Source organism: Gossypium raimondii, chromosome 9 (assembly GCF_025698545.1).
Source record: "Gossypium raimondii isolate GPD5lz chromosome 9, ASM2569854v1, whole genome shotgun sequence".
NCBI lineage: Eukaryota > Viridiplantae > Streptophyta > Magnoliopsida > Malvales > Malvaceae > Gossypium > Gossypium raimondii.
The window spans coordinates 30,284,405-30,299,549 of NC_068573.1; the positions used below are offsets into that span (position 1 = coordinate 30,284,405).

At 32.4% G+C, this 15,145-nt stretch overlaps 1 protein-coding gene across 1 annotated transcript; it reads right to left on the reverse strand.

Moving 5' to 3' along the window:
• Nucleotides 1–3,895: 3,895 nt before the first annotated feature.
• Nucleotides 3,896–5,281, reverse strand: LOC105798932 (hypothetical protein). Its single transcript, XM_012629192.2, has 2 exons — nucleotides 5,058–5,281; nucleotides 3,896–4,915 (listed from the first exon to the last, which is right to left on the reverse strand). Exon 2 carries the CDS (start codon nucleotides 4,904–4,906, stop codon nucleotides 4,367–4,369), a length of 540 nt encoding a protein of 179 aa, XP_012484646.1. The 5' UTR covers nucleotides 4,907–4,915; nucleotides 5,058–5,281; the 3' UTR covers nucleotides 3,896–4,366.
• Between the last annotated feature and the right edge of the window lie 9,864 nt (nucleotides 5,282–15,145).

Consider the following 15,145-nt stretch of genomic DNA (forward strand, 5'->3'; position numbering starts at 1 on the left):
TAAAGTAAAGGAAATAAGTTATGTGAATTTGAATGTTGAAAAGAAAATGTAAGTAAAGTGTGATGAAATAGTGATGGTATAAAAAGTGATTGTGTGGGAAAATTTACAAGTTGCATTGAATATATGATAATAGGACTAAATTCTAAAGTGTACAAAAGCTTGACATTTAAATAAAGTATTGTGTTAAGAAGTCTAAATGGAACGTTAAGTGTTAGTGAATTAATTATAAAGTGATGTAAGGTGAAATTATAGTAAATAATAATTTTTATGATGTTAGGGATTAAATTGTAAACTTCTAAAATTTGTCATTGAATTAAGAGAAGTTATGATAAAACTATATGTTGATGATAAGTGAGTTTTAAGAATTAAATTGGATAATAATTAAAAGTATAATGATTATATATGTAAAATGAAAATTAATGCAAAGAACCATGAAAAGTAAGTATTAACATTAAAACAGTTTCTTCAACTTTGAAAATTCACCAAATATTATGGAAATCGAGTTAAAGGTTGAATCGAAATAATTTAATCTTCTGAGTCTAGTTTTGCATAGAAGAAAAGTTGTAAGCAATGAAATTGTATATTATGAGATATAATAATTTTTGTGAGACAATGTCAAAATGATTTTGATTCCCTGTTTTAACTTTGAAAATTATTATAATTTGTAAAAATATGTTTAGGCTATGAAATTTATATGAATAAAATCTTAGCAAGTCCATTTTAAATGAAAACAAATGGCAACATAATATGAGTCTTGTACGGAAAGATAATTAATTTTAGTGGAAAAGGTCAAAGATTCCTACCAGCAGAACATGGGAGAATTTAAAGAATTTATTGTATTAATTGACTTATGTAGAAATTCTAAAATTTTATGGTAAAAACTTTATTGAGTCTAGTTTTAAAAGAAAAAATCGGATCTTAATTTAGATTAGTGTAGCCAAGATATAAATAATTTAGTGACTATTGCTCTAGTGGACAACTTTGCTAAAAACATACATGCAATTAATAAAATCATAATTAATGTTACATATAAGCTTACTATACTCAAAATTAAAATTCATACACACACATACATTAAGGATGCAGATTGAAGAAGAGGAGGAGGAAAAATAATAGAAGAGACATAAAATTTTATTGTAAAGGTGATAAGTGATATGAATTATAAACAGAAGTGATGAATTATTAATGTAAGTGATATGTTTCAAAGGTAATTGGACGTAGTAAAGTACTTAGGCCTAGTTTAGGAATGTTTCTCAAAAGTGCTTTTGGAGGAGAAGCTAAAATTTTCAAGTTCTAAAAAAAAGTACTTTTGGACCAATTTTTGACTTGAGAGAAGCAGTTTTTTTCCTCTCAAAAATAACTTGTTTAGGAATGTTTTTGTCTTAAAAACACTTTTGAGAAGCATTCCTAAACTGACCCTTAATGAATAAGTGCTCATTGTAAGTAATGACGGGTATAATTTTATAAAACAATTACGAAGTGTATAGGACAAGAAAATTACTATGTGAAGGTGAAAGATAATGTCGTTTAAGTAATCTATGAAGTTAATGAAAGACTGTTTCATAAGGGGATTATGGGATAAAATAATACGAATTAATTTCGTGAAATTGGATTACCTAGCCATAAGTGATATATATCTACAAATGGTAAAGGAGTTTGCTATTTATACAAGATTTTGTGGCAACTTGAGTGCCAATTGTGACGCCCGTGCTAAGGACTTTGGAGGTAGAGCTAATTTGTGCATGGAGCACTTTTTGAATCTAGGAACAGGGGATCCTTGCCTCTATAGTGAGCTTCTATTCTCATAGGCTTCCGTCTAATTAGATTTGAGTCGGTTCTTAGATTTTGTTGGGTTGACGGTGTTACTCCCTAGCAAGTTTATTTTGGGTATACCATATATAAGCGACCAACTTTACCGGTATTCAAAACCAGCGACTCAGATCATTGGAAATTAATAGCGAAGGAGAAAGAAAAAGGGGGCTCACTGGCTTAGTTAGTGAGTGAAAAGCTTTGATGGTGTTGAAAATATTAGGGGAACAAACTTTACAATTTTCAAAGGCTGGTGGTGTTGATGGTGGCGGTGCCTGCCTTGCTTGCTTGCTTAAGGAGCAAAATCTTTTGGTTGGACGATGTATAGCAGCATTCATAATATATTTATGGTGGGGTGCCTTTGTTTTTGGTTAAGATCTTAGCATCTGATGGGTGAATATATATATAAAATCACAGATTTAACTGTGACTGAACTTATCAAAGGGGTGTGATGGGTCAACGCTTTAGCTTTTCATTGTTTCTTTTCTAGTTCATCATTCACATTACTTGATACAACACTTTGTAAGTAGGAGAATATTATCTCCCTTCCAAGTGTTAGATTGTTAAGAAAGAAAAGATTTACCCCCCAAAAGATAATGAACTTTAGATTTACCCAAAACTACTATACATAATTATTACTTGGAATACTATAAGAGATATGAATTTTAATGGACAGAAATGAAGTTACCAAAAGCTAACCTTGTTTCTAATCATTGTATAAAAGAACCCCATAGCTACCATTGAAAAAAAATTATAAAAAGGACTGAAAAGATAAGCACATCTTGGAGTATATCTTGTTGGTTTTCCTTTTTAGGAGATGAGTGTAAGTCTCCCATGAATTGCTATCTAAAAAACTCTTATTCACAAAAAATATATTTTTCCAATTAGGTGTTGGTCCCTTCAATGCCACCCAATGTTGAGGCGACTTTGGTGGCTAGAAAGGGAAGATAAACCAGCCTTTCTTTTTATTTTTATTGAAATTGCCCCCACAATTTTAATTCTCACCATTAAGTTGCACATTGGAAATCATTAGTATCTTTAAGTCAACAAAGGTTGCATTAATCAATTTCCACCGTACAATATTATTCCTAGGATGATTTTATATGAAATCATGCAACATCAATTATCAATATGAGAGCCGAGTGGCGAGTGTCACTGCTTGAGGCTTCAAGTTTTTGTTTGGATCTTTGACTTTCGTAGAATTTAAAAGCATCACAGACGATATGATCAATGTGTTATTACTATTAGGTTAGAGTAGGTGATGGCAATATTTGGAGTGGACACTTTTATATAAAAGATGTTGGGTTTAGTTTCATTTTTCAGATATCAATTTTTCTAATCATCATCCTAATTTTGGTCTTTTTATTATACTCAAATTTAACATTTATTCTTCATATTTTAACTTATCACAATTTAGTCCCATATTATTATAATGTTATTAATTTGTCCAAATTATTAATCCAAATAGTTAGCATTTAGACTGGCTAATAAAATTTTACATATCAAGTTATATCAAATTTTAAATAAAATAAAATAAAAGATTATATTTTATATTCTATTATAATAGAGATCAAAATCAAAATAGAACTCTACAAAGAAACTATCGAAAATTAAAAAAAGAAAAGGAATAATGAAATGTAAAATGTAGTGATGATTTCGAATAGGAAATTTTCTTTCATGAATATGGTAGAACAGAACAGTTTGGTAAATATTTGCTCCACTTTACCCTGTCTCACCTTTAAAATTACTACTTCACCCTTGCATCCTTTTTACCCAACTACCTTTGCAAAGACGATCAATTGCTCAGTTAGAAGGGCTCGCCTGCATGGGGGATCACCCAAGTGTGCCCATCATGTTGAAGTCCACTGAAGAGCTACTCTCATCACCCTATCGTTGACTCTATCAAGCCACACCCAAATAGAGTACCCCATGACTCTACCATAATAAGACATGTGTCCGGAGGAGTCCACAACAAGCCCCTTTTCTATATAAATCTCATTACTTCTTAGGTCGGACTGAATCAATCCGTTGAATCCAAAATTGATTCGGCATGATAAATAATAATAATAAAACAGATTGATCTGAATTGATAAAAAAATCAATGCAATGTTTTATATTTTTTATAATTTTTCATTTAATTATTGCAATTTAACAATTCAACTAATTGAATCAAAAGCACATTAATTTCACTACTAATCAGAGTTTTGCAGCATTGACCAAAGCTTTGCCCAAATATCACAAGACTTCCTCAAATCTTCAAGGAATGACCTCTAACGGCTCTTCAGACTCACTTGTAAACCACTCCCAGTCTCCTTCGCTAAATCTTGTACTAAAAGGATGAATTGCACCATTGATCACTCAACTATGCACTAGTTTTCATTTCCGTCACGTTGAAAATTCTATCTAATTTTTCCCTCTTCCAGAAAAATCTCACAAAAATGCAGCTCCTAGTTGCAATTTACGACTTTTTTTTCTGTTCCCAAGTTCAATAGTACATGCCCACAACGTATTATGACCGAAAGCTAATAAAAGGAAAAAGGTTACATGATGATCATCATTACTGCTCTAGGAAACCTGTTCTTGTCAAAACTGCATTTCTCATTTTGCTGAGATCTCTGCCTTTAAGTGTCCTTCCCATCCCTTCACAAACCGAGAAAGAAGAAACTCGAGTCCTTGCAAGCTTCCTAGCAAGCCATTCATGTGGAGGGACCATATCTCCATCCTCATACACCATACCATCATCATCATCATCACCATCATCATCACCTGTATTAACCCATGACTCGTTTCTTGATGGTTCCATGTTTGCATGCTTCCCATATATCTTGGACCAATCGGGGATGTTCAACGGAGCCGATGATTGCCGAGTCACCTCGGTTTCATGCCTTGCTGCTGATGATGAGTTGCTTCCTCTTCGGATCGTTCTCGGTGCGCTTGGAAGCCGCCATGCAGATGAAGAACTCGAGGAGGGTTCCCTAGGTTTGCTCGAGGTGGGACTTGATGAATCTTCTTTTTCATAGGACCAAACTTCTTCTTCATCAAAATCTCCATCGTTGATTGAATTCCTACTGCGACCACTACCATGCCAATCTGCCATGACTTTGATCTAAGAAAAAAAAAAAGAATACAAGGAGTACATCTAGTTCATATGCTTTTTGTCATCCCCATATATATATATATATATATATATATATATATATAGTGATGACATGAATGCTGCTGCATGATGATACTATAAATAAGCTCACCTCCAAACGGATTAATGTGTGAAGGCGGATTTGTATTTGGCAGTTGGCACCCACAGAAAAGAGGGTAGAGGTAAAGGTAGAAGTAGAGGAGGGGGCATTGAGCAAATCTAGGAAGGAAGCAAGTCTTTTCAGATCACAGCATATTTACCAGCTAATGCTATATAGTAGAAACCTACTTCTGTTATTCAGAGTCGACAGATTTCTTCATATGGGGCTTTATTGCTTTATAGTAGTTTTATTATAAGAATTGAGGCTGCATTGATGAGATTTATTTATATAGAGCTAACAACAACAAGTGTTGTTGGTGTAGTGGTATCGGAGGGATTTCAAAGGATTAACTTGGGTAAAAACTAACAGAAAAGACACTTTAATGAAGATTTTTTTTACATGAAATTAATTCCTTATTTAATTTTACAAATAGAATTATAATACTTAAAAAATCAAATTAAATGGATGCTATGTCATATTATAATATTATAAATCATCACAAGTAATAAAATTATTATAATATAAGTGCAACATCTAATTTACTTTAAAAATACAACATCAATCTTTTTACAAGTTTAATATCACATTATAAAATACAACGGACTATAGATTTTTAAAATCAATGATAGGAATGGTGGAATTAGAGGTGAGTGTTTCAATAGATCAAAATTTGTTCAACCTCATTCCTACATGGTGAATTAAGGGTCTTGAGATGCTTTTTGATACATATATATGATCACAAATTTATCTGGTTCATCATTCGCATTATTTTATCAAAACTTGGTAAGTGGGAGCATATTATCCCCCTTCCAAATTTTAGATTATTAAGAGAAAAATTTACCCCAGAACTTTAGATTTAACCCAAAACTACTATACATATTATTACTTGAATGCTATAGGAGAATTGAGTTTTGATGGATAGAAATGAAGTTACCAAAGCTAACCTTGTTGATAATTACAGTATAGAACAACCTCGTTGCTACCATTGGAAGAAAAAAAAAGATAAAAAGGACTGATAAGATAAGCACATCTTTGGGTATATCTTGTTGGTTTTCCTTTTTAGGAGATAAGTGCAAGTCTCCCATGAATATCTATCTAAAAATCTTAGTCACCAATTTTATAATTTCCATTTAGGTGTTGGTCCCTTCAATGTCACCCAATGTTAAGGCAACCTTAGTGGCTAGCAAGGGAAGATAAACCAACCTCTTAATTTTTTTCATTCTTGAAATTACCCCACGATTTTAATTTTTAATTTCTTATCATTGGTATTTTTAATAAGTTCACAAAACAACATGAGTTGACTCGAACCTATAGCATTTAAGGTATTTATGTAGGAGAATACTACCACTTGGACTATAAACTCTAAAACATGAGTTTGAGTCCAACTTTGCACAATATGCATGATTCGTTTTCTCAGACACTCGATAAGTTAGTAAACTTGTCGTCTTTTCATACACTAAAAACTCTCAACATCATTAAAGGACAAAACAATCCGAAATCTTCAACTGATTGCATAATCAATTTTGACCTTACAATATTCTTTCATCTTATCGAATTATTCTTAGGCTGGTTTTATATCATGCAACTTCAATTTGCAATGTGACAACAGATTGGCTAGTGTCATTGCTCGGGCCATCTTTGTTTGGTACAAGGTAGAAAGTAAAGGAAAAGACTGGTTTTAAAAATATGTGTATTTTATTTAGATAATTAAAATTAATAAAAATAAAAATAAATAAATTTTAACCATCTTTGTTTGGTAAAAGGTGTAAAGAAAAGGAAAAGACTGATTTTAATGAGATTTTCCAATTATAATCATGTCATGAAATATTTACATAAAATATAATTAGAACAAAAATGATATTTTACATCTTTAAAAATATTGTCTTTGTTTTCTCAACTTTCCCCTCAAAGTGGGTAAATAAAAAAATTATATGTTTTCCTTCACAATTATAGTGGGTTCACATTCTTTCGTCTCGTGGTAGGGAGGCCATCAATAGGTGATACCATTAAGATTAAAGTAGATGGTGTGTTTAAGCAATGATACTAGATTGGGAAGTTCCTTGAGAAAGCACATGGCCTTAAAAAACAGTGCGATTTGTTCATGTAAATCGGGTGGGATTAGTATTGCTCATCCTTTACCCAGTTTGAGACTTGCAATGGTTCTCTTTCCTTTGAGTTATGATTACATTCATAATCTACTACACTAATATAGGCTTTTAGCGGCGGTTAGATGACAAACGCCGCTAAAGTTAGATCATTAGCGGCGCAAAACGAAAAACGCCGCTGAAAATAAGAATTAGCGGCGTTTTCCAAAAAGCGCCGCAAAAACCAAAGCCCAACGACGCTGTTTCCAAGCTTTTGGGGATTTACCGACGTTTTTAATTAAGCGCCACTAATAATCCTAAGCCAAACGGTGCCGTTTCCATAGTTTTTGGGATTTAGCAGCGTTTTTGGGGAAGCGTCGCTAAAAACCCTAAGCCAAACGGTGTCGTTTTCTCAGTTTTCGTGGAATTAGCGGCACTTTGACAAAAGCGCCGCAAATGTTCAGGGATTTAGCGGCGTTTTTAGAGAAGCGCCGCAAAAAAAAATATGTCCAACGGCACCGTTTTCAGATCTTTCGAGGCCTTAGCGGCGTTTTTAATGAAGCGCCGCTAATGCTTGGGGTGCCCAACGGCACCGTTTTCTTAACTTTCAGTGGATTTAGCGGCGTTTTCTAAGAAAGCGCCGCTAATGCTTTCCTTTAGCGGCATTGTTCAGAAAGCGCCGCAATAAACTAAGCCGAACGGTGCCGTTTTCGGAGCTTTTTGGGGATTTAGCGGCGTTTTTGGGAAGCGCCGCTAATGCTCAGGGGTTTAAAGTATTTTAAAATATTCGTTAAAAATGGAAAAATTAAAATACTATTATTTAAAATAATTTTAAAATTTTTTGGATACATTACTGATTTTTTTAGATTATATATTAAATAATTTCTTATATAATCGTAAAAGAGATAGTATTAATTTTAAAATATTGAATTAATTATCTCTATAGTATACGGTTTAGAGTTTAAGGAGTAGTCTTGGGTATGGATTTAGGGTTTGAGATTTAAAGTTTAGGGGTTAGGTGTTATGCTTTAGGGGTTAGGGGTTAAGGGATTTAGGGGTTACGGTTAGGGTTTCAACGCATCAAAGTGTTGAGCAAAATCCATCGTTTTATTTTATTAGGTTTTAGGGTTTAAAATTTAAGATTTAATGTCTACGGTTTAGGGTTTAAGATTTATGGTATACTGTTTATTAATTTGGGTTAAGTGTTTATGTGTTAGAGATTGAGTTTGGGGTTTAAGGTTTGAGTTTAGGGTTTTAGGGTTTAGTTTGGAAATTGAAGAACATTTGGATTTTACTCGGATTCATGCCATTTTGTACTACAGCCATATATATAATATAATAATATAAAATATATGTCTTGTACTACACTAACACTGGCCACACGAATTCCAAAAAATATGGTTTAGGTTTACGGTTTAGGGTTTACGGTTTAGAGTTTAGAGTTTTAGGTTTGGGGTTTAGGATTTATGATTTAAGGTTTATGGTATATTGACGGTCGGATTTTGGGGTTTGGTTGTTGGGTTTAGGGGTTAGATTTTTAGAATATAAATGTAAATAAGATAAATATAAAATATTAATTCAAAAAATATATATATCAAAATGGGTTAAATCCCAAAAGCGTACATGAACAACAGTTTAATGTTCAATTGTATACATGAACTTTAGTTTAATCTAAATATTGTAAAATATTAACACAATTATTGATATAATTAACATCATTTTTCATTTATATATTGCATACATAAATATTTATATTTATTCAATATAAAAATATATTGATGTAAAAAATTTTAGAACATGAATTTATTTTTTAAAATGCATTATTCTCCCTTTTTTTTATTAATTAATAATTTCATTTTATAAATTTTGTTTTAATTTTGGATCAAATTGACTTCAATCTTGGAGGAAGGCATTAGCGGTGCTTCATAAAAAAACGCCGCTAAAGGTGATATATTACCGGCGTCTTCTAAAGAAACGCCGCAAATTTCCTTTAACTGTAACAAAGACGGTGCCGTTTTGTTGTTTTCCTTTAGTGGCGCATTTGAAAAACGCCGCTAAAAGTGATATTTTACCGGCGTTTTACGAAGAAACGCCACAAATTTCCTTTAACTGTAACAAAGACGGTGCCGTTTTGTTGTTTTCTTTTAGTGGCGAATTTAAAAACGCCACAAATATTTATTACGAGCTGAGGAAACGGTGTCGTTTCCTATTTTTATTAGTGGCGCTTTAGCTAAAGCGCCGCAAAAATGTTTAATGTTACCTTATAACGGTGCCGTTTTGTCCTTGTTATTAGTGGCGCATATGAAAAACGCCGCTAAAGGTGATATATTACTGGCGTTTTACGAAGAAACGCCACAAATTTCGTTTAACTGTAACGAAGACGGTGTTGTTTTGTTTTTTTCTTTTAGTGGCGCATTTTAAAAACGCCACAAATATTTACTACGAGCTGAGGAAATGGCGCCGTTTCCTATTTTTATTAGTGGCGCTTTAGATAAAGCGCCGCAAAAATGTTTAATGTTATCTTATGACGATGCCGTTTTGTCCGTGTTATTAGTGGCGTTTTTACTCTAAGCGCCACAAGTTTTACTCTAATGTGTGTTAAACGGCTGCGTTTGTACTGATATTAGTGGTGCTTATTGTTAAGCGCCGCAAATGATTTCAATTTCATAGAAAAACGTCATCATTTTTTTCCCTGACATTTTACCGAAACTTAGAGTCCCAATCGTGACTTATCCCCCAAAATCCCATTCTCCCCCAAATCCCTAAATTTCCCCTAATCCAGATTTCCCCAAAGCCGACCTCTTGCAACGTTGCCGTTTCCTCTGGCGCATCACCGTCTCCCTCTGTCGGTCTCCTCTGCCCCATACATTTAACCGAAACTTAAACCCCACCAATTGTGACCTATCCCCAAAATCCATTTCTCCCTGAAATATTGAGAAATTTCCCCTAATCCACATTTCCCCAAACCCAACCTCTTGCAACGTTGCCGTTTCCTCTGGCGCATCACCGTCTCCCTCCGTCGGTCTCCTCTGCCGCAACAATCGGTAAGTTTTTGTGATATCTTCTGCTGCAAAATATCCGTCCGTACTTGCTTCTTGTTCTTCCTGCCCCAATTACGATATTTTAAATTGTTGTAATTTAATTTAATTACTTTTAAAGTGTGCCTTATGTAACAAATAAGCTATGTATACCTCTTGCATCGGTAAAAAATGATGCATTAGTTTTTGACGATTTTTTTCAGTTGCATTTACATGGCAGTAATTTCATGGCTTTCGATGAAAATCATAGCCCCAGTATTTTAATCGGTATTTTACAGTGTTAATTATTTATTTTAGCAATACAAATAATTATATTAAATATTAAATATCAATGTTTTTCAGTAGTTTGCTGCCTTCCCACCCCTGCTTAGTGTTCCACTTGTGATTCTGGATGCAGTGGAGGATTTTTATAAATGCGCCCGAATGTTCCCCCTCCCCCCATAAGACTCTATTTCTCTTTCCTCCTCGAGAAAGAGAAAAAATAGAATCAATCCTTTCTTCTCTTCTTTCATGTGAGAACGGCCCTATCTTGTATCGAAAGGTTTTTCAAACACTGCAGAGGGATTAAAATTGGAATTTTACCTAAAATTGCCATTTGAATTTAGTGTTGTTAAAATTTAGCCAGAATAAGCTTAAAATTAGGTTGGACAGAAAGCAATGGAATGAAGCTATTTTGACCAATTTATTTATATTTCTAGGTGAAAGGCCATCAAATATTGAAAACTTGACCACTTTCGAAGCTGCGGTTAGATTCTAATAACAAGTTATCAGGTATAATATCAATTTTCTGCTTTTTGTTCTTACATTATGCAATATCGTTTTTCATAACTTGCATAATTTGAGCATTATTTTATGATAAATTTGAGCTTTGCTTTATGATAAAAGTTGCAAATTGAGGGGATGTGGTTTTTAAAAAAACATGAAGCTTTAGGCACATGGTTGTTAAAAAAATACGGCCTACTGTTAAAAAAAAGATGAGCCTTGTTTGTTGATAGCAGTAGCCATTGCTAGTGGTTCATTGTAAAATATGAGTGTTTTGAACATTGTTATGTAATGACACAGTTGAGCTTATAGGTAATGGCTTATTTTAAGAGAACCCAAATGGACTGTCACGTATTATCAAATTGCTGTCATTCTTGTTGAGTTTTGTGAATAAAGTTTTTGTTACCAAAATGTGTAAATTTTGGTAAAATTATTTATGTTTTAAAATCAAATCAGCCCATGCCCTAAGCTCACAACTTACATATTTAGGAGGAAAATGAATTCCACAATAAATTTTTTCTTTTGGTCCAAAATGTTTAGATTTGGGTTTTCATCCTTTTGAATACTTAGAAGTACTCAAATTTGAAAATAATTGTATCCAAATATATTATATGCCTTTGGTGCACAACGTAAAAAATTAATTGGTCTAAATTAATTGTATCCAAATGTATTATATGTCTTTGGTCCAAATGTTATTGCATAATATTATTTGTTTTTGCTAAGGAGCTTTGCTTTCACAATGCGGACAGAGTAAAAGTGTCCTACGAAAAGCTACAGCGTGTTAGATTTTTTTGTAAAGTATAAAAATAGTGACTAATCTATTTGTTCTATTTTGAAATTACTAAACTTTTTGAAATTAAATACTTTAGCACGAAATGCGATTAATTGTTGTTAAATGAGAGATGAAAAGCTGACACGAGACTTTTTTATTGATCTAATACATATCTCTAATCTCTAACAATGATAACAAATTTAACCGTCTTAAATTTCTACAAAATTGGGACAACAATCTCTTACATTAAAAATTTTAATGCATGCTTCAATTATAACTGCATAGAGTATGACCTCTGAACTTTTAATATGCACAATATATCTCGATTTTAATCTCGATTATAAGGTACATATCTCTAATCTAATATTATTGTATTCAAAATTTTGCATGTATTCGTATATTTTGAATGATAAATAAAGTTTGAATGATTTTTGTTTAATATTCGATATAATTAATCGAAGATGTTCCTAACATAGTTATATGGTAGGAATTATATAATTTATTTACCTTAAATTTTATTAATTTTTAAAATTAATATCCACATTTTAGATTGTAGATAAGATGCATTGATAGTAATAAAGATAATATGGGAAAAATAATAATGATTTAAGATAATTAAATTAAAAGACATATATATAGTTTGCATGAAATTAAAATGTCACATTACAGTATGTGATTATTAAAATAGCGAACAATTTTTTAAACCCTATTATGACATTTAGACTAAAAATCATAATTGAATAATAGTTTAGGTATCACAAATTAAATAACTTACATAACTTACAAAAATTAAATAACTTACATAACTTACATAAATTAAATAACTTACATAACTTACATAAATTAAGTAAATTAAATAAGTTACATAACTTACATAAATTAAGTAAATTAAATAAGTTACATAACTTACATAAATTAAATAACTTACATAACTTACATAAATTAAGTAAATTAAATAACTTACATAACTTACATAAATTACATAACTTACATAAATTAAATAACTTACATAACTTACATAAATTAAGTAACTTACATTATACATAACCTTCTTAACTTACATAATACATTACTTACATAGCTTACATTACTTACATTATACATAACCTTCTTAACTTACATTATACACAACTCACATAATGATGTAGTACACAACTTACATAATACATTACTTACATAACTTACATTACTTACATGGGGCATACATAATACATAATCTGAATCTGTCATAACTTACATAATACATAAAAATATATCATATCACAAATTTCTGAAATTCATTTATAGTTATAACTGGCGTTTTGACTAACCCGAGCAAATTATTGTCGACGTCAGACTTCAAGAATTAAGAAATGGACCGGTCTTGGATGAATTTGTCAAAGGTTAGCAAAGGTTATCGAAATGGGGTGCAGAGTTTTCTAAATTTTGCATTTCAATATGCAAGCCAAGAGAACATGATCCTTTGCCCATGTAAGAAATGTGTCAACATAAACTGGCATTATCGTGAGGTTGTATACGAGCATCTAATTGTTGATGGGTTTGTTAAGGGTTATTTTACATTTAATTTACATGCGTGTTTCTGTTATAGTTGATTTATTTTTCAAATTCTTATATTATAATATACCATTTGTAGCTGAAAATGGTGGGACGCGCAGAGGTCGAGGACGTACGCTACTTAGAGAGTTATACGAGTTAGATCCAGTCGAGCGTGTCAAAGTTGGACGAAACAGTTTTGGTCAACCTGTTGGATCAGAAGCTCGACTTTTAGCAGGATACATGGGCATTTTAGCACAAAATCCGAATATGTTGCCTATCAACTACGAGTCATGGCCTCAAATGTCCGATAGCAACAAAAACCAAGCCCTCGATAATATTAAGGTAACAAAATGTTAATGTCATCTGTAATGCTTGGGAAATAGTTTCATTTATATTTACTTTATTAACTTGTGTTTTTTTTTTGTAGGCGAGGTTTGCTTTAGAGGTCTCGGATGCTTATGTAAAGAAGGCATTGGGAAAAAGATGGAGAGACAACAAAAGTACTTTGAAGAAAATTTATTATAAGACAAAAACAACCCTCGATGAAAAATTGCAAAATGTCCCGCCGGGTATGTTGAGATACCAATGGGAAGATGCAGTTAGATTTTGGCATTCGAAAAAAGGCGAGGTATGACGTACTTCCAAACTATTGTAATTATTTTTGTTTATAGTATTTTCTATTTACGTACTAAAAAATTTCGTAACGTAGGATCGTGAACAAGTTGGAAAAAGCAGCAGGTAGAAACAAAAATTCACCCACAGTAGAATTAGAAGTTTTGCATGTGTAGGTGAGGCGGAGGTATTTTAATTTTTTAATATTGTCGAATATGTATAACTTTCTATTAAATAATATTTATACTACTATATTGTAGGAACTGTCGTCCGGTCAAAAAGTTGGACGCCTTCAACTTTTTGAAATTACATATAGGAAGAAAGATGGATCTCCCATGACTCCTGAAGCTGGTGAAATAATGGTACGTTTACTTAATACGATTTGATTTATTTTAGTTATTTATAGTGTTTATTTTCTAATGGTTTAATTCATTGCTTGTAATGCGACTATTGTTATGTTGCATATGTTTTTCATATATAATATTGCGTTCCTAACTATGTGATATATTTATTAGGAAAAACTAAAGGATAAAAAGGCGGAGTACGAAGCGATTGCTTCTAGTGATAGTTCTGTTAATCTTGAAGACATTGATAACCGGATTATTACTGAAGTTTTGGATCCTGAAAGGTATGGTCAGGTTCGATTTCAATGATCTTTTGTTAGCCCAACCCAATATTTTGGATCCAGCTCCCACCAATACATGGCTTCGGGGAGTCAGGCTCGAGCTGAAGTTCAGAGGTTAAAAGACCAGATGGCTCAGATGCAAACGAGCACAGTTGAGGTTCAAAGGAAATATGAAGAACTTCAGCTACAACTTAAAGCAGAGGCGGAAGCGAGGGAAGCAGCGGCTGCAGCGAGGGAAGCGGAGGCTGCAGCAAGAGAAGTAGAGCAGAGCAAAAAATACGACGAACTCCAGCAGCAGCTTCAGATTATGATGAAGATGTTTAAGTCGCAACTTCCGCCTTCATAGTGTATGACATAAATATTTTTATCATTTTAATATTTAACATTTTTTGCAAAAATAATATGAACAGTACTTTTATTTATTGATATTAATATTATTTTATTCGTTTAATTTGAAATATTATATAAATTTATTGCTATTGGCTGGTTTAGTTCTGGTTGCTTTTGATTTGTTGCTACAGGAGGGCCGAAAAAATGAAAATTTTAATATAAAAAAATCCCAAAAATAGTGGCATTTTTGTATAAAAGCGCCGCTAAAGAACATGTTCTTTAGCGGCGCTTAGAAAAAAGACGCCGCTAAAGACCATGTTCTTTAGCGGCGCTTAGAAAAA

What these genes read in the sequence shown, in the direction of transcription:
- LOC105798932 (XM_012629192.2), bottom strand. Translation starts at nt 4,906, where the DNA reads ATGGCAGATTGGCATGGTAGTGGTCGCAGTAGGAATTCAATCAACGAT.